The 26,344-nt window shown below is 37.1% G+C and overlaps 6 protein-coding genes across 9 annotated transcripts; 3 read left to right on the top strand and 3 right to left on the bottom strand.

The window, feature by feature from the left end:
* Positions 1-2,253: 2,253 nt before the first annotated feature.
* On the top strand, positions 2,254-3,560 carry LOC117629180 (probable metal-nicotianamine transporter YSL8). The gene is made up of 2 exons (XM_034361684.1): positions 2,254-2,749; positions 3,547-3,560. Exons 1-2 carry the CDS (start codon positions 2,254-2,256, stop codon positions 3,558-3,560), a joined length of 510 nt encoding a protein of 169 aa, XP_034217575.1.
* Positions 3,561-4,510: 950 nt separating this feature from the next.
* LOC117627205 (probable metal-nicotianamine transporter YSL8) lies at positions 4,511-6,798 on the top strand. The gene is made up of 5 exons (XM_034359161.1): positions 4,511-4,660; positions 4,746-4,843; positions 4,934-5,068; positions 5,180-5,369; positions 5,475-6,798. Exons 1-5 carry the CDS (start codon positions 4,526-4,528, stop codon positions 6,588-6,590), a joined length of 1,674 nt encoding a protein of 557 aa, XP_034215052.1. The 5' UTR covers positions 4,511-4,525; the 3' UTR covers positions 6,591-6,798.
* A 747-nt stretch (positions 6,799-7,545) lies between these two features.
* LOC117629179 (agamous-like MADS-box protein AGL29) lies at positions 7,546-8,214 on the top strand. The gene is made up of 2 exons (XM_034361683.1): positions 7,546-8,007; positions 8,086-8,214. The coding sequence occupies exons 1-2, from the start codon at positions 7,546-7,548 to the stop codon at positions 8,212-8,214; spliced, it is 591 nt and encodes a 196-aa protein (XP_034217574.1).
* A 1,960-nt stretch (positions 8,215-10,174) lies between these two features.
* Positions 10,175-15,786, bottom strand: LOC117627201 (DNA-binding protein RHL1-like). 3 transcript variants are annotated; one of them, XM_034359155.1, is made up of 12 exons: positions 15,193-15,786; positions 14,997-15,107; positions 14,173-14,259; positions 13,883-14,085; positions 13,057-13,172; positions 12,662-12,888; positions 12,323-12,416; positions 12,187-12,236; positions 11,998-12,046; positions 11,767-11,801; positions 11,086-11,127; positions 10,175-10,645 (listed from the first exon to the last, which is right to left on the bottom strand). In XM_034359155.1, the coding sequence occupies exons 1-12, from the start codon at positions 15,511-15,513 to the stop codon at positions 10,610-10,612; spliced, it is 1,371 nt and encodes a 456-aa protein (XP_034215046.1). In that variant the 5' UTR covers positions 15,514-15,786; the 3' UTR covers positions 10,175-10,609. The 3 variants fall into 3 exon arrangements, with proteins under 3 accessions (XP_034215046.1, XP_034215047.1, XP_034215048.1); XM_034359156.1 differs by lacking the exon at positions 11,086-11,127; XM_034359157.1 differs by lacking the exons at positions 10,175-10,645; positions 11,086-11,127; positions 11,767-11,801 and having other exon boundaries at positions 11,997-12,104.
* An 86-nt stretch (positions 15,787-15,872) lies between these two features.
* On the bottom strand, positions 15,873-19,897 carry LOC117627203 (succinate--CoA ligase [ADP-forming] subunit alpha-2, mitochondrial). Its single transcript, XM_034359158.1, has 7 exons — positions 19,410-19,897; positions 18,632-18,841; positions 18,116-18,286; positions 17,758-17,881; positions 16,938-16,999; positions 16,418-16,499; positions 15,873-16,295 (listed from the first exon to the last, which is right to left on the bottom strand). The coding sequence occupies exons 1-7, from the start codon at positions 19,623-19,625 to the stop codon at positions 16,156-16,158; spliced, it is 1,005 nt and encodes a 334-aa protein (XP_034215049.1). The 5' UTR covers positions 19,626-19,897; the 3' UTR covers positions 15,873-16,155.
* A 635-nt stretch (positions 19,898-20,532) lies between these two features.
* LOC117628557 (plastid division protein CDP1, chloroplastic) lies at positions 20,533-26,002 on the bottom strand. 2 transcript variants are annotated; one of them, XM_034361037.1, is made up of 12 exons: positions 25,517-26,002; positions 24,907-25,020; positions 24,655-24,792; positions 24,167-24,271; positions 23,948-24,070; positions 23,224-23,592; positions 22,973-23,068; positions 22,693-22,812; positions 22,414-22,479; positions 21,557-22,330; positions 21,128-21,318; positions 20,533-21,007 (listed from the first exon to the last, which is right to left on the bottom strand). In XM_034361037.1, exons 1-12 carry the CDS (start codon positions 25,778-25,780, stop codon positions 20,923-20,925), a joined length of 2,445 nt encoding a protein of 814 aa, XP_034216928.1. In that variant the 5' UTR covers positions 25,781-26,002; the 3' UTR covers positions 20,533-20,922. The 2 variants fall into 2 exon arrangements, with proteins under 2 accessions (XP_034216928.1, XP_034216929.1); XM_034361038.1 differs by lacking the exon at positions 25,517-26,002 and adding an exon at positions 25,169-25,385.
* Positions 26,003-26,344: the final 342 nt, after the last annotated feature.

Raw genomic sequence — 26,344 nt, 5'->3', positions numbered from 1 at the left:
AATCTATCCTATTTTCCCACTAACTTTATCTTTCCACCCACCATGTAAATTTTAAAAAACACAATCCTATCTTTCCACCCATCATTATTTCTAAAATATTTTTTAATTATTGCTTCTAGCAAATTCTCATCTTTATGAAATTAGTATTAAATTAATTCAACTAAAGCTCCCCCACCCACCCAACCTAGTCAACCACCCTACTCGCCAGAAACCCCTCCTTTTCTCTCTCTTTCTTTTCCCACTCCCACAAGACAGACTAGATAAAAATTACGGCTACAAATCCTCTTCAAAGTCTAGAATCTCTAGAAATATCAAAAAAGGAAAACCTGTCAAAACAAATTGTGCTTAGAATTTTGCCTCTGTAGGAAGGTAGGGTCTGCATCAGTATCAACAAACAATTCAGATTCTTTTTCCTCTCTTCCTTTTATGGTCTTACCCAAGTTTGTGAGAGAAGATGCATCTTTTCTTCCTCAGTATCTGAATCAATGCCACCAAGTGGGAGTTGTTTGGATCGGCACATAACATATATATATATATATATATAGAGAGAGAGAGAGAGAGAGAGAGAGAGAGGAGGATTTGTCGATGTCAAGGGGGGAGGGGGTCGCTGCCGGCGGGGTGCGATGGCTAACAAGTTGGTGTGTGAGGGAGTTTTGGTGGCTGTTGGGTTTTTGTTTTTGTTTTTAAAATAATTAGTTTTAGTTTTTTTTTTTTTTTTTTTTTATATATCAAAAGTTTAATGTTGTTATATATAAAAGTATTTAGAAGTCATTTTATAATGGGATAAATTTGTCTTTAAAAATTTGAAGATAAGGTGGGTGGGAAAATAGGACAAGAGGGTGGAAATAAAAACACTCTAGATGATCCTATTGAATTTAATTTTAGAGATATTTAGTCATATACCCATTTTTAACACTAAAATTATAAATAAACCATACACTATTTAATTTTTATAAACATACCCAAAAAAACTCCAAAAAGAGACAACTAGCCATATTGAATTTAATTTTGATTATTAAATTACTTTAATACCCTATTGAGTGTTTTGAGCTTTTTTATGAATTTTTGGATTGGGCTTGTTTTAAGAAATTAATGACATTTTTGTAATTTAAAAGAAGTTAAGAGCCTTTTTGTTATGTTGTAAATAGATTTTGGGTGTATTTCTAAAGTCCATTTCATATATGGTATTTTTATAATTTGAGCTTCTATATTGGGTATAATAGTGAATCTAGGTTTTTGGGTTGTGTTTGTTTTAAGAAATCAATGACAGTTTTGTAATTTAAAAGAACTTAAAAGCCTTTTTGTTATGTTGTAAATAGGCTTTGGGTATGTTTCTAATTCTAAAGTCTATTTCATATAGAACTTTTTATTTATAATTTAGGCTCATATATTGGGTATTATAGTGAATCTCCCAATATAAGCTTACAGAGAGAAAACAACAAATGCTTAATTTTGGTGTTAATAAAAAAGTTGGTTTCTTTCGTTCTCAGCAGCAGCAGCATTACTAGTACTCTTTTGTGCAATGAGAAAAAAAATCGAAAATTTTTCGTCTCTCTCTAACGTCTACATACCCTTTGCTTTCCGAATCATGAAAGTTCAAACACTTTTTTTTTTAATAAACGAAACCAAATAAAAATAGAAAATAGTGCTTTGGTGGTGAGATTTGAGAAATAAAATAAAAAATTGTCCAATTACAAACAACAGAGAAAGCGAAGGAGGTGGGCAGGTGGGGGGGAATCTTTGGACGGTGGGGGGCTGTTGAGTAGGGATGAGGGAGATGTTTGGTGGTAATGAGGGGGGAGAGGAAGTGGATTTCTTTCATATGCTTATTTGGGTACTGGTCATGGGTCATTGCTGGGTATTAGTGTTTGTTTTGGGGAGAAGTGGCGAGGTAGAAGAAGGGTTGTGGGGCGCTACAAAGGATAGAGAGAGGATTGAGAGAGTGAGATGGAGAGAGAAAATATTTTTTAAATTGAAGAAATTAGGGAAGTCAATTTATTTAAATTAAATATTTCATTTAATAAGGATAAATTTGGAAACAAAAACTAGCTTATTTGATTATTAATAACATTAAAGTTCCAAAAAAAATATTAGAGAGAAGGTTGCTAGCATTCCCTTTTATATATAAAAGGTAACATTACATGTAGCCCGGCCTCATACTCAAACTGAAACTCAAATCAACAAGATTGATCAATACATTCACGAATCACGAGTACTCATAAATACATTAGGCTATCATAAATAATATTAATTATGGGTACTCAGCAGCAACATCAACTTGAACAAGATGATGAGTTAGAGTACCAAAGGGATCATCATGCGTCAGAAGCAGGACTTGTACAAGGATTGAGAAAAGATGATTTAGAGATTGAGGCGCTGGATCCGAAGAAGAAGACCAAGTACGAGGAAGAGGAAGAGAAGGAGAATCTGGGGTTGGAGGAGGAGTTGTCAGTGGAAAGGATATTTGAGCAGCAAATAGTGCCGTCATGGAAGGAGCAGCTGACAGTGAGAGCGTTTTTCATAAGCTTTGTGCTGAGCGTGCTCTTCAGTGTGATAGTGATGAAGCTCAACCTCACCACCGGTATTATTCCTTCTCTCAACGTCTCTGCTGGACTCTTGGGCTTCTTCTTTGTCAGGACTTGGACCAAGTTCCTCGACAGGTGCGGCCTCCTCAAACAACCCTTCACCAGGCAAGAGAACACTGTTATTCAGACCTGCGTCGTTGCTTCCTCCGGCATCGCCTTTAGCGGTATCTATCTATCTATCTATCTATATATCATCTCTAGACTCTTATCTCTTCTGATTTTTTATTATCTATCAGTCTATCTACTACCTTCCATTATATTCATTCATTCATTCATCATGCTTTGCTAATTAATAAGCTGATGACATTAATTAACATTTAACATATCGATCTTCTGCCATCTGCCATCCATGAAGATGAAGATGAAGATGAGATCCAGCTAGCTTCATTCATTTTGATTTTGTTGACGTCGTTAATTATTAGTTTCTTTCTGTCATGCTGGCTTAGCTCGGTAAAATGACAACATCTTCTTTTATTTTTATGAAACAAGGAAATTATTAAAACCAACCAACCATGTTTTTCGCATATACTATTCATCCATGGAGTATGAAAATTAGTTTTGTTGTTGTTAAATTTAAATAGAATTTTGCTGCGCTTAGGCCGGCATGATTTTACATTATTAGTATTTGATGTAATTAAATAAATAGTGAGAGTCGTTATGCTGCGGATTGTGCATGGTCAGATTTTGGGATTACATGTTGCTGAATGCTGATAGCCTCCTGTCCTCACTCCCGAGGGTGTTTTAGAGACTTTTAGAGCAAGATAAGATTGGCTTTGCTTACTTAGAGGAATTCTACCCATTTGTCATGGCAAAAGGTAAAGGGAGGCAAGGGCAGTTACTGTTCAGTCCTGGCCCTGACTGCTCTGGGCCCATCATTCAAGGGGACCCCAAATTTTTATATTATAATAAGTATTATATTATATTATTATAAATTAATTTAATATTTTTCCATAATTTTTAGGAATAGGATATTGAGATGAATTTGAAATTTTGGAACAAAGGATCCATGACAAGAGTTTTAAAAGAAATTCTTTGATACTGGCTTGACTTGCATTCTTGAAATTCTTTGACTCACTGGTATGGTATTCATAGTTGGACATTTGTTTCCATTATTTAGGAATATGGAAGACATTGCTCAAAGTCTAAAAATATTTTCGAATAAATACTTTCTCAAAAAACCCAATGCTTAGTTGATAAAACAAGAAGTATACTAGTATGAGTGATTAATATGTGCAGAGCACAATTTAGATTTTCGCATTGGGCCTTTGAAAACTCAGGACCGGCCCTGTTACTGTTCATATGAACAGTGGCTACCTTAGCAATTTTTTTTATGCATTCGCACCCATTGCCGTGGCAACTAAAGGGCCCACTATTCACATGAGATATGAGAAAATGAATTTATATTGAATTTTGGTGTGGGAATTGAAGAATATGGTTAGGTATTTAAAGAAAAAAATTCTAAAATTTTTAGTTTTTTTTCCTTCAAATTTTTTTAATATTTAAATTAGCTACTGACGTCACAATGATGTCAGTGTGAGGTCAACTTGCCCAAGCAAATCCTGCCTTTGGGCGCTTGTCTTGGCAAGCCTTGGCTGCTAGAAACAAGATTGGAGGCCTAGGGGGGTCCCTTGCCTGGAGCTAGTTCCTCCAGCTGAAAATGCTCTTACTAGGTGGAGAAAAAAAAAAAGAAAAAAAAAGAAAAAAGAGATTGAGTTTAGGCAAGTGGTGTGGTGGTGGTCCCAATATCATATGAAGATAAATAGTGAGGGGAAAGATGATTGAATTGAAATTGATGGTGTATTGTATCATCTATCATCTATCATGATTCATGTATGTATGATATAATGATATGCCAAGCTTATATATTTATTTATATAAGTACGTAATGTGTCAAGTAAATGTACAAACTGACAGGAGGTTTTGGGAACTATCTGTTTGGCATGAGTGCACGCATTGCCCAACAATCCACAGACAACAGTACGAGCGATATCAAAGATCCAGGCTTGCTTTGGTTCATTGGCTTTCTCTTTGTTGTCAGCTTTCTCGGCCTCTTCTCTGTCGTGCCTCTTCGAAAGGTACTTAATAAACTTATAAGAACTTTAATGAATCAACTCTTTCAACACTCACTCACTAGTCAAGATAACATGAGATTGGTTTCAGATCATGATCATAGACTTCAAATTGACATATCCAAGTGGCACTGCAACTGCTCATCTTATCAACAGTTTCCACACTCCTCAAGGAGCCAAGCTAGCCAAGTAACTCCTCCTTCAAAATTATTTTTTATTTATTTTATGGTTCTAATCTAAACTCCTTTTTTTTTTTTTGGATTATTATTATTCAATTAGGAAACAAGTAAAGGAGTTGGGAAAGTTCTTCTCCTTCAGTTTCTTGTGGGGTTTCTTTCAGTGGTTCTATACTGCTGGAAGTGATTGTGGATTTGCAAGCTTCCCTACGCTCGGCCTCAAAGCATATCAGAACCAGTACTACTTATACATTATTCTTATTTGAATCTGTCCGATTATATATATATATATGTAATGTAATGTGGTACGTAGCTCGATCGATCGTGATTCATGAATTTCTATTTGCAGGTTCTTCTTTGATTTCTCGGCCACATATGTTGGAGTAGGGATGATTTGCCCCTACATTGTGAACATATCTGTTCTTCTTGGAGGTATTCTGTCTTGGGGTTTAATGTGGCCTCTCATAGAAAACAGGAGTGGCGATTGGTACAGCAATGAACTCAGCCCAAAAAGCATGAATGGCCTTCAAGGTTACAAGGTGTGTGATCTGTTTTCTTTTCTACTACTACTTTTGTTTTGAACAAGTTATACTTGTTATCTTCAAACTTACCTACCCCTGTACTGTATTTAATCAATTCATTAGGTCTTCATTGCCATTGCCATGATCCTCGGTGACGGGCTATACAACTTCTTGAAGGTGCTAAGTCGAACCCTCATCGCCTTGCAATCCCAACTCCGAGCCAAAGATGTGAACAACATTCTCCCGATTGAAGATCAGGTCTCTCCAGCTGTGACCTCTGCTCTCTCATATGATGACCAGCGCCGCACCCAACTCTTTCTCAAAGACCAAATTCCAGCATGGTTTGCTGTTGGAGGCTATGTTGCCATTGCTGCAGTCTCAATTGCCACTGTCCCCCACATATTTCCCCAACTCAAATGGTACTATATATTGGTCATCTACCTCTTTGCGCCCAGCTTGGCTTTCTGTAATGCATATGGCTGTGGCCTCACTGATTGGTCTCTGGCCTCCACTTACGGAAAGGTGGCCATCTTCATGATCGGGGCATGGGCCGGCTCTGCACATGGTGGTGTTCTTGCTGGACTCGCAGCATGCGGAGTTATGATGAACATTGTCTCAACAGCCTCTGATCTAACCCAAGATTTCAAGACCGGCTATCTAACCTTGGCTTCCCCCCGGTCAATGTTTGTGAGCCAAGTCATCGGTACAGCAATGGGTTGTGTAATTTCTCCCTGTGTGTTTTGGCTCTTCTACAAAGCCTTCACTGACCTCGGCACACCAAAAAGTGCCTATCCTGCTCCCCTTGCTGTTGTGTATCGTAACATGGCTATTCTCGGGGTGGAAGGCTTCAAATCTCTCCCCAAGCACTGCCTCTTACTTTGCACCGTCTTCTTTGGCGCGGCCATTCTCACAAACGTGATCAAGGATTGCATTGGTAATAAGAGGGCACGCTTCGTTCCACTACCAGTGGCAATGGCAGTACCTTTCTATTTGGGATCGTATTTTGCCATTGACATGTGCATTGGGAGCTTGATAGTGTTTCTGTGGGAAAGGGTGAACAAGGCCAAGGCAGATGCTTTTGTGCCTGCAGTAGCTTCTGGTTTGATCTGTGGCGATGGGGTTTGGACTTTGCCTGCTTCAATACTTTCTCTTGCCGGGGTTAAGCCACCAATTTGCATGAGGTTTTTGTCAAGGGCAGAAAACGATAGAGTTACTACATTCTTAACTGGTAAAGCCTAAGGCTGATCAGCATGATTGATAGCCTAGGTATATGAATAAGTGCAAAGTCTTGGAATTGGAAGGTTGCATATCTCTGTAAAATATCAAATGCTGCTTTGGGGCAGACAAAGGCACTGCCAAATAGCCTTACCAAACTATGCGATTACATAAAATTACATTAAGTGTTTTGCTTGCTTAAATTGATAATTAATCTCTCGTAGTTGACTTAGTTTACATAGCGCCATTCATTTTTAAGACAATATCCCCTGAGTGTATCATTCACGATTCTATTCCATTTCAATCTTGATTTCATTTCTTCCAAATAAGCAATTCAAATCTCCCCTCAGTGTATCTAATACAACTTAATCAGGGTTGATGAACATGTACATATAGTGCGATGGATCCCATCTGAGTGTTGGTGTGACCAGGCTCATCAAGTGTTAAAGTTTGACGAGCGATCAACTAACATTATGGATGATCAGAATCAGAAGGTGCCCAACTATGATGCCGAATATCGCGTGGAGGAAGTAAGTATACTGTATATGTATGATTTTTGAGAGGAGGAGGTGCCCATTCGATAGCAAGACGGACTATAGTGTATAGGAAAAAAGGCTCTTCAAACGCAAGGAAAGACAATAAACAATCGAAAATGGTAAAAACAAAATTGGAAGTGCCACCCCAAAAAAATTTGGTCCTCTTTAGATTTGAAGTGCGTAAAATGGAAGTAACGATTTATGGGAATTACAAATGATCTAATACCATATAATTTCAGGGGTTTCGCTTCTCTATATATTTACATATAAGCATCTCCACACTCCAAACCAAGGCAAAGAAAGGCTAAACTCTTATCATCATCATCACTAGCCAAAGTAACCGAGAAAGAAAAAACCTCCTTTCAGTGAGTTAATTTTATTTATATTTTGTAAAACCTCCTTACAAGGTAATTAAATATTATCATTGGGAGGTTGTTCAAGCCATGGAAGGCAGGAAAACCAAGGGCAGGCAAAAGATTGAAATGAAGAGGATTGAAAACCAAGATGATCGCCTTGTTACTTTCTCGAAAAGGCGATCTGGCGTGTATAAGAAGGCAAGTGAGTTAGCAACCCTATGCGGCGCTGAGGTTGGTGTGGTGGTATTTTCACCCTCCGGAAAGCCATTTTCCTACGCTAACTCTTCCATTGACTCAATAGCGAACCGATTTCTAAATGGCCACCACCACCATCATCAGCACCATGATTATGATCATGATCAAAATCATGATAATATTGATGATAATATAATGAATCTTGATGCTATTGATCGGAGCCGCCATACTATTGTGGAGGCCTACCGGCAGGTAAGAATCGATGAGATGAATAAGAAACACAATGAGTTGGTGAGCGAGCTAGAAGTTGAGAGGGAGCGAGGGAAAGCGCTTCAACAGAGGATGAAAGCAAAAGCAAAAGAAATATCATCATCAGCAGAAGCAGCTGGAAGCACTCGAAGCAGAAGTAGCAGCAGCAAGAGCCAGTTACAGGGCTGGTGGGAGGCTCCTATTGAGGAGCTCGACTTGAAAGGACTCAAACAATTGCATGCTTCCTTTCAACACCTCCGCAATGATCTCCGCCCTGCTCTCACCTGCGTCAACAACCTCAATCCTCACTAGCTGCAACATGCACCTGCTAAGTGCTAACTTATGTGCATGCCAACTAGTGAAGGATTTCATACTTTTAATTACATGATGTGTCCTAGCTTTAATAATATTACATCTTTAATTATACATGTCGCCATCAACTTTGAAATGATATGCATCTACAGGATCAGTTGTGTGTTTTCCTCATTGAATCCATTCTCATTATACAAATTTATCTCCTTCAATTAGTTTGTTGGTCGTCAATAGAAAACGATAAAGCCGAAATGACCGACCACAAAGCCAAAGGCTCACAAGACTATCGGTAAGACAATTTAACTCAACTGGGCTTTCCATGCCCACAAGCATCTTCCAACTAAGAAGATCTTATGTATCCACAAGCATCGGCAAGACAATTTTTGCATTTCGTGATTTCATCAATGAATTTTCGCATTTTAAGTTTCATTAATGAATTGTTGCATTTTGGAGTTTCATCAATGAATATTCGGATTTTGGGGTATCACAAATGAATTCGTATTTTAGGGTTTCGCTAATGAATTTTTTGGAAATAATTTTTTACATTTTAGGGTTTCACTAATGAATTGTCGCACTTTAGGGTTTCATTAATGAATTTTGGCATTTTGGGGTTTCACTAATAAGTTGTCGCATCATGGAGTTTCGTTAATGAAATTTCAAATTTTGGGGCTTCGCAAATGGATTTTGCATTTTGGATATCAAAATGATATGTCTTATTTTGGGGTTTCATGAATGAATATTTGCATTTAGGGTTTCATGAATGTCTTTTCACATTTTAGGGGTTCGCTAATGAATTGTCGTATTTTGGTGTTTCGCAAATAAATTTTGGCAGGTCGGGGTTTAAAAAATGAAGGGTTTAGCTAATGAATTGTCGCATTTTGCGGTTTCGTTATTGAACTTTCAATGATGAATAAATTTTTTCATTTTAGGGTTTCAAAAATAAATTTTCGCAACTTGGGGTTTCACGAATGAATTGTCGCATTTTTGGGTTTCGCTAATAAATTGTCGCATTTGTATGTTTCGTTAATGAATTTTCGCATTTTGGTGTTTCGCTAGTGAATTATCACATTATGGGGTTTTGTTATTGAGTTTTCACATTTTTGGGTTTTGCTATGAATTTTTGCACTTTAGAGTTTTGCTAATAAGTGGTCACATTTTGGGGTTTTGCTAATGAATTTTTCGTATTTTAGGGTTTCGTAAATAAATTTACTCTTTTTTTTTTTTTTTTTCATATTAGTGGATTGTCACATTTTAGGGTTTCGTTAATGAATTTTCACATTTTTTGTTCCGTTGGGGTTATGTTAATGAATGTCGCATTTTAGAATTTCATAAATGAGTTTTCACATTTTTGGGTTTCGCAAATGAGTTTTCACATTATTTGTTTACGAATGTATTTTCCTATTTTAGGGTTTCAATAATGAATAATCAAATTTCGGAGTTTCATAAATGAATTTTCGTATTTTGACGTGTCGTTAATGAATTTTCGCATTTTAGAGTTTCATTAATGAATTGTCTCACTTTGGGGTTTCGTTAATGAATTTTCACATGTTTGGGTTTCACGATTAAGTTTTTGCATTTTTTAGTTTTGCTAATGAATTGTGGCATTTTGGGTTTTCGCTAAAACCCAAAGGCGAAAATTAATTTTTGAAACTCTAAAATGCAAAAATTCGTTAACGAAACCCAAAAATGCGAAAATTCATTTGTGAAAACCCAAAATGCGAAAATTCATTAACGAAACCCCCAAAATGAGACAATTCATTCGTGAAACACCAAAATGCGATTATTTATTTGTGAAACCTTGGAGTGCGAAAATTTATTTGTGAAACCCCGAAGTGAGAAAAATTAATTAGCAAAACCCCAAATGAGAATTCATTAGTGAAACCAGAAAACAATCAATACCCATTCGCCAAAAACTCAAAAATCAACAAAAACAAAGATAATTAGCTAAGAAATATACTCAGAAACTAATTGAATCTCATCCAGATTTCAAGCCTCAAGGGCTTTGTAGTATCCCAGCTCAAGAGTTAACACCATGGCTATACCTTGTCCACATTAAAATTTAAGATGTCAAATGCTTTATTTTTTAGTTTCGGATAAAATCAGATATAAAGACGAAAGTGGAACAAGAGGGCGGATATGTCATCTAAAAACATTTATGAAAACAATCTATGCCTGACAATAATAAGAAAGTGAAGATTACAGTATGTGGCAGGCAGGCAGGCAATGTGTCAATTTTTGAGGAACTCTTCTTATAACACCAGACGAGCGAGCGAGCTCTTCAACACTCTCATCATCATCATCATCCCTTGGGCCTTGCACAGGGGAGTAATATCACATCACTTTGCTTGACACGGGTGCATCTCTCGTTCTCTATACACCCTGTGTCGTTACCATCTCAAGCAGCCCAATCCTCATCACTAAGATCAGTGTCCTGCACAACGCATAAGCTCAAAAACTCAGCCTTTTCCATACAAATGTTGTGCCATCACCATCAATGGCTACCAAGAGCAACAATTAAGGTTTACTTCCAGTAAAAATAACAATAGTAAAGGAAATGGTATTTTGCTAGAGCACTGCATGCATTATGCATATGATTGTTGCATTTCATGCATGGGAGGATCATACGTGCGTTACTCTAGCAAATATCAATCACAGTTTCAACTAGGAAATAACATTTTGAAACAAATCATATCATCTGGCTTTACATGCCAATTTCCAGTGATCAGCACCCAACGCACCAACCCATCTGATCTGATATATACCATCACCATTGAATTACCAATCACCTCTGTGCCATCTTCAAGGACTTACAAATTATATATATCCATCTCCAAAACAGTAGAAGAGAGATTTAAATAAACTAGAAATTACCCGTGAGCTACTTGAGAATTCTTCAATATCATCCTCTTCAACCTACATGTTTATGTACAATTTGAATTACCATTTAAGAGGTCGTGCTTGAAAGTAAAACTCAAGCTGCAATATAAATCACCTCCAAATTTGCACTAATACAAAAAGATTCATGCTAGTGAACAATTGAAAGATCTCACAATTGGGTGTTGCGAGAATTTCCTGTTGAGGAAAAATCATTTATGAAGTCGCAACAACCTAATTTATGGCCAATAGAATATATTTCATCACTATGAAGCATATTTCTCTGTGAGATAATGCTCTAAAAGACTTCTTTCTTGGTGGTTTGTTAGTTTTCATTCAAGGAGAACTAACCACCTGATCATATTCAAACAAGAGTGGGGCCAGAAATCCACTCTAATAAACTAATTCCCTCTTCTTTCCACCTCCATCCTCCAAATCTAAGGGAATCACAAGAATCAACAATCAACAATCTGATGTTTACATTGAGAAATGCATTTTGATTAGAGTAGAGCTTCTTTTGGAGGATCAATTAGAGCAGAGCTTTGATAACAATCACAAAATATAAGTTCTAATGAAATTAAAATTTAAAAAAAAAAAGGGAAGAAAAAAACTGGGAAACTGAAACACTAATGACCATAGTACAAAGAAAAACACAAATGATGCCAGACACAAACACACCTCATCTTGTTTCTTCTTTGCCAAGCTTTTGCCTCCTACACAAACACAGAGGTCAATTATAAGCTAACTTGCCCACATGTAGATGCATACTTAAGAGGAACTGTTATGAAGAACTTTCAGAATAAACAAATAATACAAGAGGGAAAAAATAACTATCCGGAAGAAGTATGATAATAAAAAGGTAAACAATCCCATAACATTTGAATATGGATTTTGTTGAGAGAGAGAGACCTGAATCCTTTTCCTCGATAGTTTTTGCCTTTTCCTTAGGTCGTCCATCCTGCAAGGACAAAAAATTACCTCAGCTGGGGTAACATTCCGATGCAAAGCAGCCATTGCTAAGAAAAGGAAAAATTAGCCAGAATTGTTGTTTGAAAGGGCAGGGAGAAGTGGAAAGGACCATTAATAACTGACAATAACCTGATTAACCTTCTTCTTTGAATCAGTTTGGTGTGACTTCTGGCCAGAAACTGGAAAACATCAACAGTTTTCATTGTTCTGAGTATTCAGATACTAATGTATTCATAATAAGAAAACTAGTTAGGAAAATAGCAACCTTTTGGGGATGCAGGTTTCTTTGGATTTTTTGGTGTTTCATGAACCTTTGAAGAAGGAAGCTGTACTTGACTTTGCATAATGGAGTCCACTTTCTGTATAAAATTCAGAAATTTCGGAGCATGGTAAGCATTAAGCAGGAGTTGAAGGGCAAAATGGCAATGCATGGTGCGCTATTTTATTTTCATACGTCCAAGAAACTCAGAAATCCCACCCTGACCGGGTGTTTCATTTTGGTTTTCAGTTTCAGGCTTCTTAATAGTCCTGAAACATACCATAGCTACATAACAAAAAGCTCCCACGAGTAATAAAACTAACAATAAAAGCCATAAAACTTTACCTTTTTCTCCACTTTCTTAAACAATGTAGATATAGTAGCCTGAATAAGCGAACTATGATTTCTATGAGAGTCCTCCACAGATGTAGTCACTGCAAAGGTAGAATGCGATTGTTTCTTTGATTTAGCTTCTGACACAGAGGACTCCTGATTTTGTTTGGGAATTTGAGCTCCTTTCACAGAATCCTCATTATCAATGTCAACGTCTCCAAAGCTGAGATTTTCAGTCTGTATCTACCAGTTAAGGGAATCAATCAAGGTATAGCTAACTGAGATGGAAGGTTGATGTAATGAATGTATGGTAAACCCAAATTCAATTTACAAAATAGCTGGTGGGTACATACAAAAGTAAAATTTTAATGTCGGAATTCACCAAATTAAGACAAATATAAGGATATTCCCACTAGCATGCTTCCCGGATGATGAATCAAGTCCCCCAATTTTTCCATCTTCTCCTTCACTTAAGTAAGTATCGCTTTCAAAAGAATCATCTCCAGAAGAAGCATTTCCAAAACTGTACCAACAAAAATGTTAGAGATAAATGGAAAGGTAAGCATGATACAACATCTACAATTAATTGGTGACAAAACAAGAGTTCACTGAAGCATGTGTGGACACATCACAGGAAAATGTGTGCCTTCTGGACGATCAACAAGCACTCTCGTTTCTTTTATTATTCTCCAGTAAAAAGAAAATATATCAAAATGGTTAATTATCTATGATAATCAACATGTCATGTAGATAATCAACTAATAGTTTACATATTTAATATCCGTAGAGGCTACACGACATTTCCACATAACAACTCATCTGCTGAAAAGCAATGAGTGCATTCAGGCCTTCAATAAGTGACGTCAGAATGGACAATGGGCATCAGTGCCCTTTGTAACTATTTGCAATATGTTTCATCTATTTTTTACCCTTTTTCTTTTGGATGATAAGAACTACTTACTCATAGGTATATCAGATAGGTTTGAAAAGGCAAATATGGTAATGCAGCACAAATGAAAAATAATATTTTGTTTCCAATTTTATCATTTAGAGATGGCCTCAGCACCTATAAGGTACATTGTGTGGGTGTGTGTGTTTGTATGTTCCTGTACAAATATGTGTACGTATATATGTATCTACTTTGCATATTTAGTATGTGTGTACTTAATTCCCCCCGCTTCTGATCTCTTATGACAGTATCTAGTGAGTGCAATAAAATGTTTAGGCCAGTACTTGAATCGTTTTCCAGCAGTTCTTGCTGAATGTCGAACAGGTGTTGCTCTCATCAAATCCTTGTTTCCATAATCTGATACATTATCTTCAACCTTAACATTTGGGGAATGTTCTACAGATGTAGTTTCATTTTTACGATCACTTTGCTTGTTTGCAGATGTTGAACCTGCACCACCTTTAAAGTCATATTCTGCGTGTTGTCCCTGAAACCAACAAATTCCTGAGAGTGGATCATCAAAAAAATGAAATGTACATATCAACACGACGGACTTATATGAACAGAAACTAACCTCAGTAAGTTCCTTAGGGAAATCAAGTTGGGCTTCTTCGGGGTTCTCAGCTTGTGTCCCAATCCACCAAGCATCGGAAAATATGATCTGGGACATGAAAAGCTAATGCTGAGATATATATGTGTAAAAAATGCTTTGAGAAACTCAGTTTCATATAACAAGCACATGGCCATAGACAAACAAAAGATGTGGATTTTTTGGAAAGGGGCTGCAAAATGATGTTACCACACTCTGTAAGAAGAACATGAAGAAGATTCTTGGTGGAAGTTGTATGAAACAATAGCTCTGAAACATTATGTACACAAAGTATAAAAGCACACAAAGAGAGGAGTTGCAAGCATAGGGTAATTAGTATGAATACAATGAAGACATGCTATTTCAATCAACCCAAAAGATACAAGAATAAAATTTATGTAGTTCTTTTGCCTTATGAGATGCAACTTTCAGAGTACAAGTTTCCACGAAATATCAGCTTTGCAGTTCTTTTGCCTCATTCTCAACCACCTAATACTTAGTTCTATGAGTCTTAACTGAATCCGTTACCAGTTAAAAACAAGTGGCAATTCTAACTTATTCAGACATGCAATTATTGACTTCTAATAACCCTCAAAAGAAAATCATTAGAAAATATAAAAGAATTCAAATGATATGATAAAAGGTCAACTTGTCTTCAAATTTATATCATAATTTACAGTTCTGCACTGATCATCAACCAAGCCTATGAACAAAATGGTATAAGATATGCATCTTTCTACGACCACAAATATATTTGAAATAGAAACTTAACAATCAATGCGGAAAACAGACTGTAGAAAGTAGCTGACCATATTATCGAAGTAGTCCTCGCACATGACACTCTTCCCACCCCTAGGGAACTGCATAGTCAGATACCTGTTCTTGGGGAAGACAATAGTCCCAAACAACTTCATCCGACCCTGAAAACCCCAAAATTAAAATTTTTCTCAGAAACCAAACAAGCAAAATAAAATTAGAAAAGGATGAAGGATGAAAGTAGTAGACCTGAGGGAAATCGAGGTATAACACGGGGTTCTTGGTGCCCAAATCCTTGAGCTCACCGATCTTACCGCCTCCAATGGGGGCAAGGAGGCCAGGGAAGGAGAAGAGGAACCTGTTCTTTCGCTGAGATTTCTTGAGAATGTCTTTGCCATGGTGCTTAACAACAGTGTTTGAGGGGGTGAGAGGCTCGTGGGTCTTAGCAGGGACCTCTGAGAGTAGGTTGTTGCAGAAGGCGAGGGCTTTGAGCCTCTTGCGCTGCGTCACCTCTGGGTTTGGATCCTCTTGGTCTTTTCGCTTCCTCTTCGATGACGAGGTTCGCGCCATTTTGATTCCACTGGATTCTTTCTCTTTTTCTCTCTGTCTGTTCCTCCCGACTATTATTTGATATTGATTTGTAGGGTTTTTGTTGACTTCAGAAAAACCCCAACTTTATTCTTATTATCTTTTTATTTTGTCTGATAATTTAACGTTTAACGGTAGCAATCATTTGATAATATAAATTTTAACGGGAGGGAGGGAAGGAATCATTTGATAAAATCAACAGAAAAAGAAGCCATAGTGTGCGTTATGGTTTTTTAAGTGCAGGCCGCGCATCCATCGCCGCACTCACCTTTTTTTTGGGGTCTCTAATCATTGCTGTTGGCTGCGTATTCTGCTTTAAACTCATAAGTAAAAAACGTGCATAATCTGTCAACCATGCCCTTAGCTTCTCTATTGCAAGAGCTTATATTTGTATTCTGGACACCCTTCAAAATCACTTCATGATGTATGAAAAACGATCTCATAAACAAATTAATGGATCCCCAAAAACCACCCAATGTGGCAAATGGCAGGGAAAACTCTGGGCACTCAAATGCTCTACCACAGTTATAATCAGTGAAGAATTGGAGATAATCATGTTGTTTTGGGCATCTTGCCATAAAACATTATAGGCAGGTGACTGCAAATGAACTACTATTGTCCAGGCTAATTCACAAGGCCCCTCTGTTTGAAGACGTCAAGCATTGCAACCCCTATTTTTGCTGGAGACTCCACCACTGTCACCCCAGCTTCCCTAAGGGTCTTGATTTTGTCTTGTGCTGTACCCTTTCCCCCTGACACAATAGCTGCACAAGCAGATGCCACCAATGACGTGTGATTATCATGTTATGAGAATGATATGAAACCACACTCAACCATAGACAATGAGAGAGAGAGAGAGAGAGAGAGAGAGTAATGAATCATATACCTCCAGCATGACCCATACGACGGCCAGGAGGAGCAGTTAGTCCAGCAATAAAAGCAACAATAGGCTTCTCAGTTCCACTTTCCTGCTTGATTGGTCAGATAATCAGTTGCCACCCATATATAGACAACAGATAAAGATGGTAGCAGTGAAGCTAACTGTGAGAATTTAGGATGCTGAGAGTCGAGTGTGCATGTGTTTTTTTTTTTGGGGGGGGGTGGTGTGTGTTGTTTTGGGACTCTTTCCTTAAATGGAAAGGGAAGAGACCATTTCTTTTACAACTAACTGAAAATAAATCAAGTATTGATCTTAAAATGTTCATCTAAAATTAAATATGTGGATCAATTGATTCTTCAAAAGGTAAGGGTCAACAAAAAGATAATTCTATCTGGTTATCCCCCTAGCAAAACTCAATTCTTAACTCGTTTTACGAGTACTATGTTATAAATAGAAATGCTAAAAGGGTTTATCAAACTTTCTACTCTGCTCAGAGGGAGGGGCTGAAAGATAGTGGGATTGTTACCTTTATCAATGCAGCAGCATCCTCTTCTGCAGTCCCACCTATCTCTCCAATAAGAATGATACCTGAAACACATACATCCTAGAATTACGTTCAAATCACATGTCCCCTACTTCAACACTTTTTTTTTCTTCTGTACATCTTACCCAAAACATCCGCACAAATTAAAGGGTAAGAAACCTTACATCAAGTTAAAAGGGGCACATAAAAAAAAATTCATCACACAAGAGTTACTTCATATGTTTTTCTTATATCCAAATAATTCTTTTCCAATCAATGAAGTTTAGCTAACATACAATACTACATCAATAAAATGTGCTCAATGGAATTTTTAAGCAATAAAAAACAGTCAGGCGAGCATCCACAATTAGAAAAGACAAAAGTCCTAAAGGTTGAACTTGAATGGTAAGTATTCAAGAACTCACGCAGAGGCACACCACACAAATCTGAATCACAAAAGATCAAGCCTAGGTTCATTACTTTACAAATGGGCAACCACCAACATTATAGTTGATGGATATAAATATTTCAAGCAAATGGCAGAGAGAGAGAGAGAGAGAATTCTATACACTTGCTCTTAAGGCCCAGAGTATCCTGATATTTTATGTGATACACAACATTCTTCGTAAATGAGCACTAGTAATAGCTTACATGAAGCACAGTCACGCATTAAAACACGAATAGATCTGTTGAGTAAATGGCAAACCATGGACCTATACATGCAACCATAAACAAATAGAGTTCACAGATATATCTCCAGAGCAAATTCATAGAAGCAAGCTCCGTCTGAGGATCATGCCACCAAAAAATACGAACTACTAACCTTCTGTCTGAGGATCTTCTAGGAATCTGTCAATGCAATCAACAAAGTTTGTACCATTAAAAGGATCACCTCCAATACCAACACAGGTGGACTGTCCAAGGCCAACAGCAGTTGTTTGGAAAACCTGCAAGGTAAAGGGACAAAATTAGTTAGAAGTATAAGAAAACTTGCATAATATGTAAATTGAAGGTGGCACCCACAAAATCCAAACATCGAACAAGAAGAGGATGAAGATATGACCATAATAATAGTACCCCATCTTCTGAAAAACCAAATTAGTATCAAAATTTTCTGTTGGAAAGGCAAAAGATTTCTTTCTCCCTTCGTACATCCTAACTGGGTCACAATTAGTACTCACCGCTTCATAGGTCAAGGTACCAGATCGAGAAACAATTCCTACACGACCAGGTTTATGAATGTAACCAGGCATAATTCCGATTTTGCATTCACCAGGCTTGATAATTCCAGGGCAGTTTGGTCCAATGAGCCGAGTTTTAGATTGCCTGTTAAGAGCAGCCTTCACACGTACCTGAAATTCATAATTATTAGGTTCCAGGACAGTTTCACGTGAATCACAGAACACTAAACTCAAGCTTAACAACTGGGCTTGCAGTCAACTGAAATTAATAATCAGAGCTATGACCAAGTTCAATAAAGTTCACATTCCAAATCATATGATAGTCCAGGAAGGACAAAACTCAATAACCAAGCATTTGGAAGTCCCAAAAGATATGATAACTGACATATCAGCTAATAGGATTGTCATACAAATTGAATTATATCGACAAAACAAAATGTTATACCCAAGATCCAAATTGTCATGTATGAACATGTAAACTTATCTTTCGTATTTAAAATGATAAAAATATACTACCATATCATGTTGCGGGATCCCCTCAGTGATGCACACAACAAGATCCAGCTCTGCTTCCATTGCCTCCATAATTGCAGCAGCAGCAAATGGTGGGGGAACATAAATGACTGAGGCATTAGCCTTTGTTTCAGCTTTTGCTTCTGCAACTGAGTTGAAAACAGGGAGTCCCAAATGCTCGGTCCCACCCTTCTTTGGTGTTACACCACCCACCTGTTTCAGCACAATAGTATAAAGAAATGAAAGAAAGAAGGGAAAATTACATAACAGTTTGAAACAAAGAAGGTGATTATAATTTATAACGTTATGTAGCATTTCTGAGGAAAACTTATTATGGGAAATTCAAACCTTCAAACTTAGTCAATTAATTGTGAAAATTAGTGACCATTCTAATCTAGGAGTCCATTTAATTTTAATGCATTAGCATAAGAAACCCATATTCTCAGTTTCACATGTCAACAATAACTCATTTTCCAATAATTTTCACCAATTCAAACTCCCCTTGATAGTAAAGAGACATAGATGTTTAAGCAAATGAGAAAATGAATCTAAGCACAAATAATGCAGTACCAGTATCAGTAAAAATCCCAAAACTGTAATACAGCAAAATAATCTCAGGCGGCACTAGAATAAAAGCATAATTTTCTTAATTCCGTAATTGATTTCGGAGCTTGGGTTAGGAAAAACAAAAATAGGAGAAAGAAGAAGAACCCCAACAACTCAATAAAGCAAATAAAATAGACGAGAAGAAGAGAGAAAGAGGCATGTTTGTTAGTGATACCATTTTGGTGCCATATTCGATGGCTTGTTCGGTGTGGAAAGTGCCATTCTTGCCCGTGATGCCTTGGCATATGACGCGAGTGTTTTTGTCGACAAAAACCGCCGGAGGCGGTGGCGGAGCCGGGGAGTAATGTCGACGCTGAAGAATAGAAGTTGACGGAGATGGTTTGCGTGATGCGATCGAACCGATCAGCTTGGCTACGGCTTGGCGACCCATCACCTCTTTTGATGCTGTGCTTCAATTCAAGGATTCGATCAACAAACTGCTTCTCTCTCTAGTCTAGTCTTTTGAAGGAGCTTCAGATTCTGCTCTGCTTTAATATGGGCTTCTTCTTGAGAGAGTTTTCTAGTTGGGCTGCGTTCTTTGATAAAATGATGCCCTAAATTATTTCTTATTGTTCTGACAAAAAAATAATAATATATTTCTTATTGTTTGATAAAAATATATATATATTTCCTATTGGTCCCTTTTTTCCGGTTTAATTAAGGTTGAAATTAGCAAAGGGATTATTCGCAGGCATTTGTCTTGTTTATATATACATATATATATATATATATATATTCAAATTTCCCTTATACCTAATTTACATTTTGGTCACTCAAATAAATTATTCGTTCAAATGGTCCATTGACTCTATATTATTCTTTTCAATAGTCAAACCGTCTAATTTTATGTTAGATTTAACCTAATTTTAAGAAAAATAATGACTAATTTGCCATCATATGTAACAAAAATATTAACATAATGTAACGGTAGGACCAATGAAGTGAATAATATAGAGTTGATGGACCATTTGAATGAATAATTTAATTGAGGAACCAAAATATAAATCGAGTAAAAATTTGAAGACCATTTGAGTAATTTACCCTAATATATATATATACTGACTGATTACTAAATCTGACAAAACAGGAAAAGAATTAAAAGATCATAAAGTCTTCAACCTCAAGCAACGAAGAAATAATATTTTCTTAACCTAGCTAAAATCACACATGATTAAGTAGTGAAGTGCAATTAGTAACGTCAAAAGTGTTACATCATTTCATCGAAAAATTAATAATAAAAAAACAATGGCTTCAGTTCAGGCCCAAATAAACTACTAAGCACTCGGACCCAAAAATAATAATAAACTAAAATAAGCACACTCAGATGACATAGTAAATTTTGAAACTTAGATAATCTGTACAGTAGTCCGAAGTTCATGTCAAACAATTCAATTTCAATTAGCCTTAAATGCCTCAAGTAATCGGAGACAACGACACAGACGAAAGGAAACCAATAACTATTTTCCGCTCATTCTATTTCAGCTACAAGTAAAAGTTATCAACATCAACTAAACTAAACAACCCAATTGCAATTTTGGAATTCTGCCAAAAACCTCCTAAATTTAGATCCACATTTCTAATTAGTTGGGACCTCCACAAGAAGAATTAAAGATGCGAGGAACCAAGTTAGCCAAGCATTATTCGGTGTGGCAGCTGCTGGTTCATGCATTCCAGTAACTAGGCCAATGTTATGATGGTGTTTGCACTTTCCCTTCACAGAACCTCCATGAACCATCTGCTTGCCTTCTTAGAACATACCAAATTTTATACGTGCTGCAATCAATCCAAGAAAAAAGAAGTCAAATATCAAATTTAACATTAAAAACATGCAAACCAAAATCTAATACTCAAATACAGATTCTCCATTAAATACACATCATAAATTCAACTCACCTGTAATAACTTGGGTTCTTTTGTTCAGATTCATTAACAAGTTCAGCTGCTTCCTCCAGGACAGCCTCGATTTCTGCTATCTCTCCTCCAACTTCATCTGATAAAATTTCAGCTCGCAGGACAGACAATTGTAGCAAAACAAATCTCCAATAACAAGACCTCGCTTTTGCAGCATCAGCCAAAGCCTGCCACTGTGAACCATGCACGCGAAAGTAACCAAACAAATACGTAGAGGAAAGCAGTAAACTTAAACGAAGCATCAACGAAAAGAAAACATGTGAAAGTAAATTACCGAGCTTATTATTACAATAAAATGTTTGTGACATATCCAACTTATTCCATGTCATAAGTATTCATAGACTGAACTTTGTTAAGAAAATACTATTTAAATAACAATATCAAATATTCAAAAACCTCCACATATTATACCTGAACAAGCATTGACTGATCAAGGATTTCACAGAGGCTATCAATTTCATGGCTAGGCCCTAGAGCTTCAGCTTTAATTGCTTGCCATTGCTTCACAAGGTCTTCAGCTTCTTCAATAGACATAAGCCTCCGGAACACAGATGTCGAAGAAGACAGATATGAAATTTGTGGATTTTCAGCATCTGAGCAGGTCCTGACCTGCTTCATAAAAGTCACCAAAAACTTCTTAAGTCTGCCAGCTAGTCCATTTCCCTTGATATAAGCAGGTACTAGACTAGAATCCACAGATGAATCTGTTGTCCAAGAAATGGAACTTGTGTGCATATTTGGCTTACTAGGGCCCCATTTATAAGCATTTCTCATCTTGTTTCCCTTCATGCCTGTTAACCTTAAGGAAGCAAAAACAATGCACCCCAGTACTGCCACGAAAGTGATCCTTCCCACCAAAACTCCTCTAGCAACCCAACCATTCCAAACTTTGTCATGGTGCATGCCAAGATTCCTTTTCAATTGAACAGATGATGCACTAGCACTGCTTCCACTGCCAGTCTTGCCCAATATCAAGGGACTCTGAAGATCAGTTGGAGCCAGCTGCTTAACAGCTGTTCCAAGATGTTGAGAAGAGTTCATATGGGAAAGAGACTCATCAAAATCTCTCCGCTCTGACACGAGAGTAGTGGAAATTGGTCTGTGACTTAAAATAGGCAAATTCTGTGGAGCTACTTTGCTTTTCTTGCTCAAAGGAGTCCTCCTTTCACCACCAAAAAAGTTGGCCTGCAAGGACATACATACATACATTAATCCTCTGCTAAAGTCAAAGCTATTATCCTTTAACAGTCCCTTCTCGTGAATCTCACCAACGATGGAGGGCAATCTCGTGAGTCTGGAAACACAGCAAGGACAGCCTCCTTCAGCCACATTTCCTGATCAAGTTCAGCAGGCAGTCCGACATGAGAAAGTATTGACCTTTAAAACAAACATAAAGTTTGTAGTGAAATAAGTAGCGTGTGAAGTGGCACAATATAGAACACATTGAGTTTTCAGGACCTTCCCATTGCCCGATGTTTCAAAGTAAAGATAAGCATGGTCCTAATGACAGCTAAGATGAGAATTCCAGCACACAATAAGAGATATACCAAAGTTTGATTTGCTCCACAAGTATGCTTAACTTCCTTCCCTGAGATTGGATTTCGTGCAGCAGAATTTGAATTTAATTCAAGCTTCTGAAGCTTTTCAACAACCATAGCCTCATTACCCTGGAAACCGAGATATCACCAAGTATTCCATTGAAAAAAAAAAAGAGAAGGATTGAATAAGAAAAAAGGAAAAACAAATTCATAGTTTCTGCAAGATATCCAAAACTATTCTAATGAAACAGCACAAGAAATAAAATTAGGAGGAAACTGAAAATTTTACCTGACCAAGAAGGAACAAGCAAAAATTTTCCTCAAGTTTCAGATCAGTACCCTCTGATGCAGTCAGACACTCGCATATAGTCTTTGCTTTGTCAATCTGCACAACCATATTATAAGGGCTGAAATTAACAAAATGGAACATGCAGCAACGCCCTCTGCCTCAAGTAAGAGAGAGAGAGAGAGAGAGTTACTATTTCAGCAGGCTTCATATTCAAAAATAATAATTTGGACCTAGGAGCAGAATGAATTTACCAATTCCTTTTGTTTGCTTGAAAACCCCAGGGCAATATGAGCTATCAACACCATGTACAAACAATTAAAATCAATAATAACCCTTTGATTCTGTGATTCAAGTGATTTCTTATTCTTCCTTGTAATAGCTAAGTCATCCCATGGAAGAAGATCAACTATCTCCGAAGCCATTAGTCTATTAAATGCTTGGCTCAAGAAGCATGGCCAGTCTTGGACTCGACACGACGTTTCCACACCAAGCCCCTGTCTGACCAATTCACGCAAGGCTGCAATTGCTCCTCTTCTTCTTTCAGCATTCTCAGGTGAGTGAGGCATGCCTAGCAATTCCAATGTGCAAGCAGGTGCAACCTCCTCCAAAGATTCTTCTATCTATAAAACATGACCAACACGTGCTTACTTTAGGGCAAGTACAGGCATGGAATAAAGTTAAATGCTGTCTAACAGAAATTTGTCACATTTTAGAATTTTCAACCACCAGGTCAATCTGACTAAGAACAACTTAACTTCTCAACATTTGGTCCACCATACTTTGTTTTCTTATGTAGATATATGTTCTTTACTTTGCAAAACAAACACTAAGATACAGTCAGATGATTTGAATTCTAATAGTTCCATTTCAGAGCGACAGACCAGATGCCAATTAGTGGATTGAACCAGTAAATGCCATGAGAAAATACCAGATAAAAAAATTGACACAAAAGCGCATGGAAGATGAGGAGATCACCTGAGATAACAATGTTATTTTCCCAAAAGACTTTTTACTCCTTAGAAGGCTCTGTGCACGAGCAAGAGCTTCAAATCCTTGGGACACCTTGTTCTTCTCAAAACCAATCTTTGCAGTTCCACACTTCAAGAAAGCACCTAGGATAAGAAAAGGAGGCATAACAATGCTGAAACAAAACGGACGGTACAATATCCTGACATCTTTGCTGATATGCCTTACCTCCGCTAGTGCCATAGAAAGAAGAAGATCATGAACATACGGCTTAGCATCTGGATGCTGAACAGCTACATGACCAATATCTTGCACAAGCTTAACTTCTCCAACCTAGAATGAAGAAATCCAATATCATTATACCCACCTTCCAAAACAAAATCCTTTCTTCCTTCTTTTAAAAAATTAAACAAGAAAAAACTATTCTAAAATATTACGAATAAGATAATGTTACACACTTAATAAATGCAATTAGGCAATGTGTATCTACAAGAGGAATCCACAACAAAAAGTATGGGTGAAAAAATGAGTTCCACGACAAACTGTAGCAATCAAATTCTGTAAAGAATTCAATCCCTCTTAAATTAGTGTTTAACAATATTTATTTTTCTTTAAAGAAGAAAAAAAGAGCCTGAAAGGCTGAAGGCTGAAGGCTAAACACTAAGCCACAAAAATCTATGTTAGACTAAGTAGATTGTACAAAGACAAATCTGTACCTCTTGAAGGAGGCAAAGAGCACCTGGCAACCAAGCCCAAGCGATTCGTAGGGAAGATTTAGGTGGGATCTTTTCCTTAATATTACCAGCATATTCTGGTTCAAAAAGAAGTTTATCTCTCACATCCATTAAAAGACCCTGCAAAGCAGCCCACAAGAGAAATAATTTAAAGATGCAATTAAACAACCTAGCAGAAAGCTCTTTCCACCTGGTATATCTACTACATATAATAAAAAACTTTAAAGTCTCAACCTGGCGAGATGCAAAAGCATCCATGGTGTAACCTTCTTCAATTTCAGCACTCTTCAAATCCATCACTGATTTAACAACCTCATCTTTTTCAGCTTGATCAGTAACGCCAATAAGCTGCAAATTCATTACGTTAGCATTAAGTTACTAAATGCAGAGTCAGACTAACAATAAAGTTCAGAAAATACGGATATGTTAGCGCAAGATTCACATAAACATCACACAAATTGTACAAACTAGACAAACTCTGATAACTTGATTATACCACTTCAAGTGTAAGGATGGCAGAGTTTGTTCAACAGTTGAAGCTCTTGAGGACAATGTTAAATATGGCACTATTGCAGATGATGCTACTAGCCCGCAGACTAAAGAGCGACTCAAGTGACTTGCAGGATCCGGAGCCAGAACAAAATGCAGAAGGCGGCGGAGGGAAAGCAATTTTATCCCCTTTCGATTTTCTCAGCTCCAAACCAGAATGAATACACATTTAACACATAATCAGGATTTAACAAATACAAAGCCCACCAACATTACACATTACAAGTAGCAAGAGAGAGTGAGAGAGATTAAAAATAATAAGGATTTTAAAAAAAGAGAAAAATGAAGTAGCGACCTGGTAACAAGTAATGGGAATTTCAACGGTGGTGCGAGGTGGAGCGGTCTCCACAATGTGGGTGTCAACTGCATTCACAGTCCAGCGACCGGTGAGATTATTATTATCCTTCTTCCTGTTAACCCTAGAAACACCGATTTCATTGTCACATATTTCTCTGGAGAAACCCCAAACGCAGACTTTGTGATCTTCCTTGAGATTACTTATTCGGCAATGACAACAGGAAGACGGAATGCTTGGAAAGGCGTGAGACAAAGCAGCCATGACTCTTTTTTCCCTTTGTAACTATCTTACTGATGAAGTAGAAGCTTTGGAAATGAAATGGTAAGGGTTTTTGCATTGAACAAGAAACAATTTGCTTTTCTTAAAGGTGAAAGCAGAGATACAATCATTGTTTTTGGACTGAGACATCAAAATGAATCTTTGGATTTCTTATGCAACCATTTTCCTTTTCCTTTGCTTCTCCAAATTTTGGTGCCAAACAGAAAAGCTAATTCCTCCATAACAAAACAGAAAGGGTAGAGATGGCATTTTTCATATTTGTGCAGTTCCTTTTTTTTTTTTTTTCCCAATTATCTGCTTGTATATATATTTTTTAATATTTCGCTCAGGTAGGTATCCGCTCGTATTTGTTGCTGTGAATTTATTTTTCTTACAATCTGGTTGTTTTTTTATTATTTATTTATTGTAATTTTCTACAATGCTGAGATAATGAATGTGTATGGTTTCCAAAGTATTTGATTATGAATTTTATACTTGAAAATAGTTTCAAGCCTCTTGATTTTAGTAAACACAGCAAAAATCAGGAACAATCCCTTCTTCTAGCTT

This window comes from Prunus dulcis, chromosome 5 (genome assembly GCF_902201215.1).
Source record: "Prunus dulcis chromosome 5, ALMONDv2, whole genome shotgun sequence".
Classification (NCBI taxonomy): Eukaryota; Viridiplantae; Streptophyta; class Magnoliopsida; order Rosales; family Rosaceae; genus Prunus; species Prunus dulcis.
Note: the sequence above shows the minus strand (reverse complement) of the source record. Positions and strands in the feature narration are given on the sequence as shown.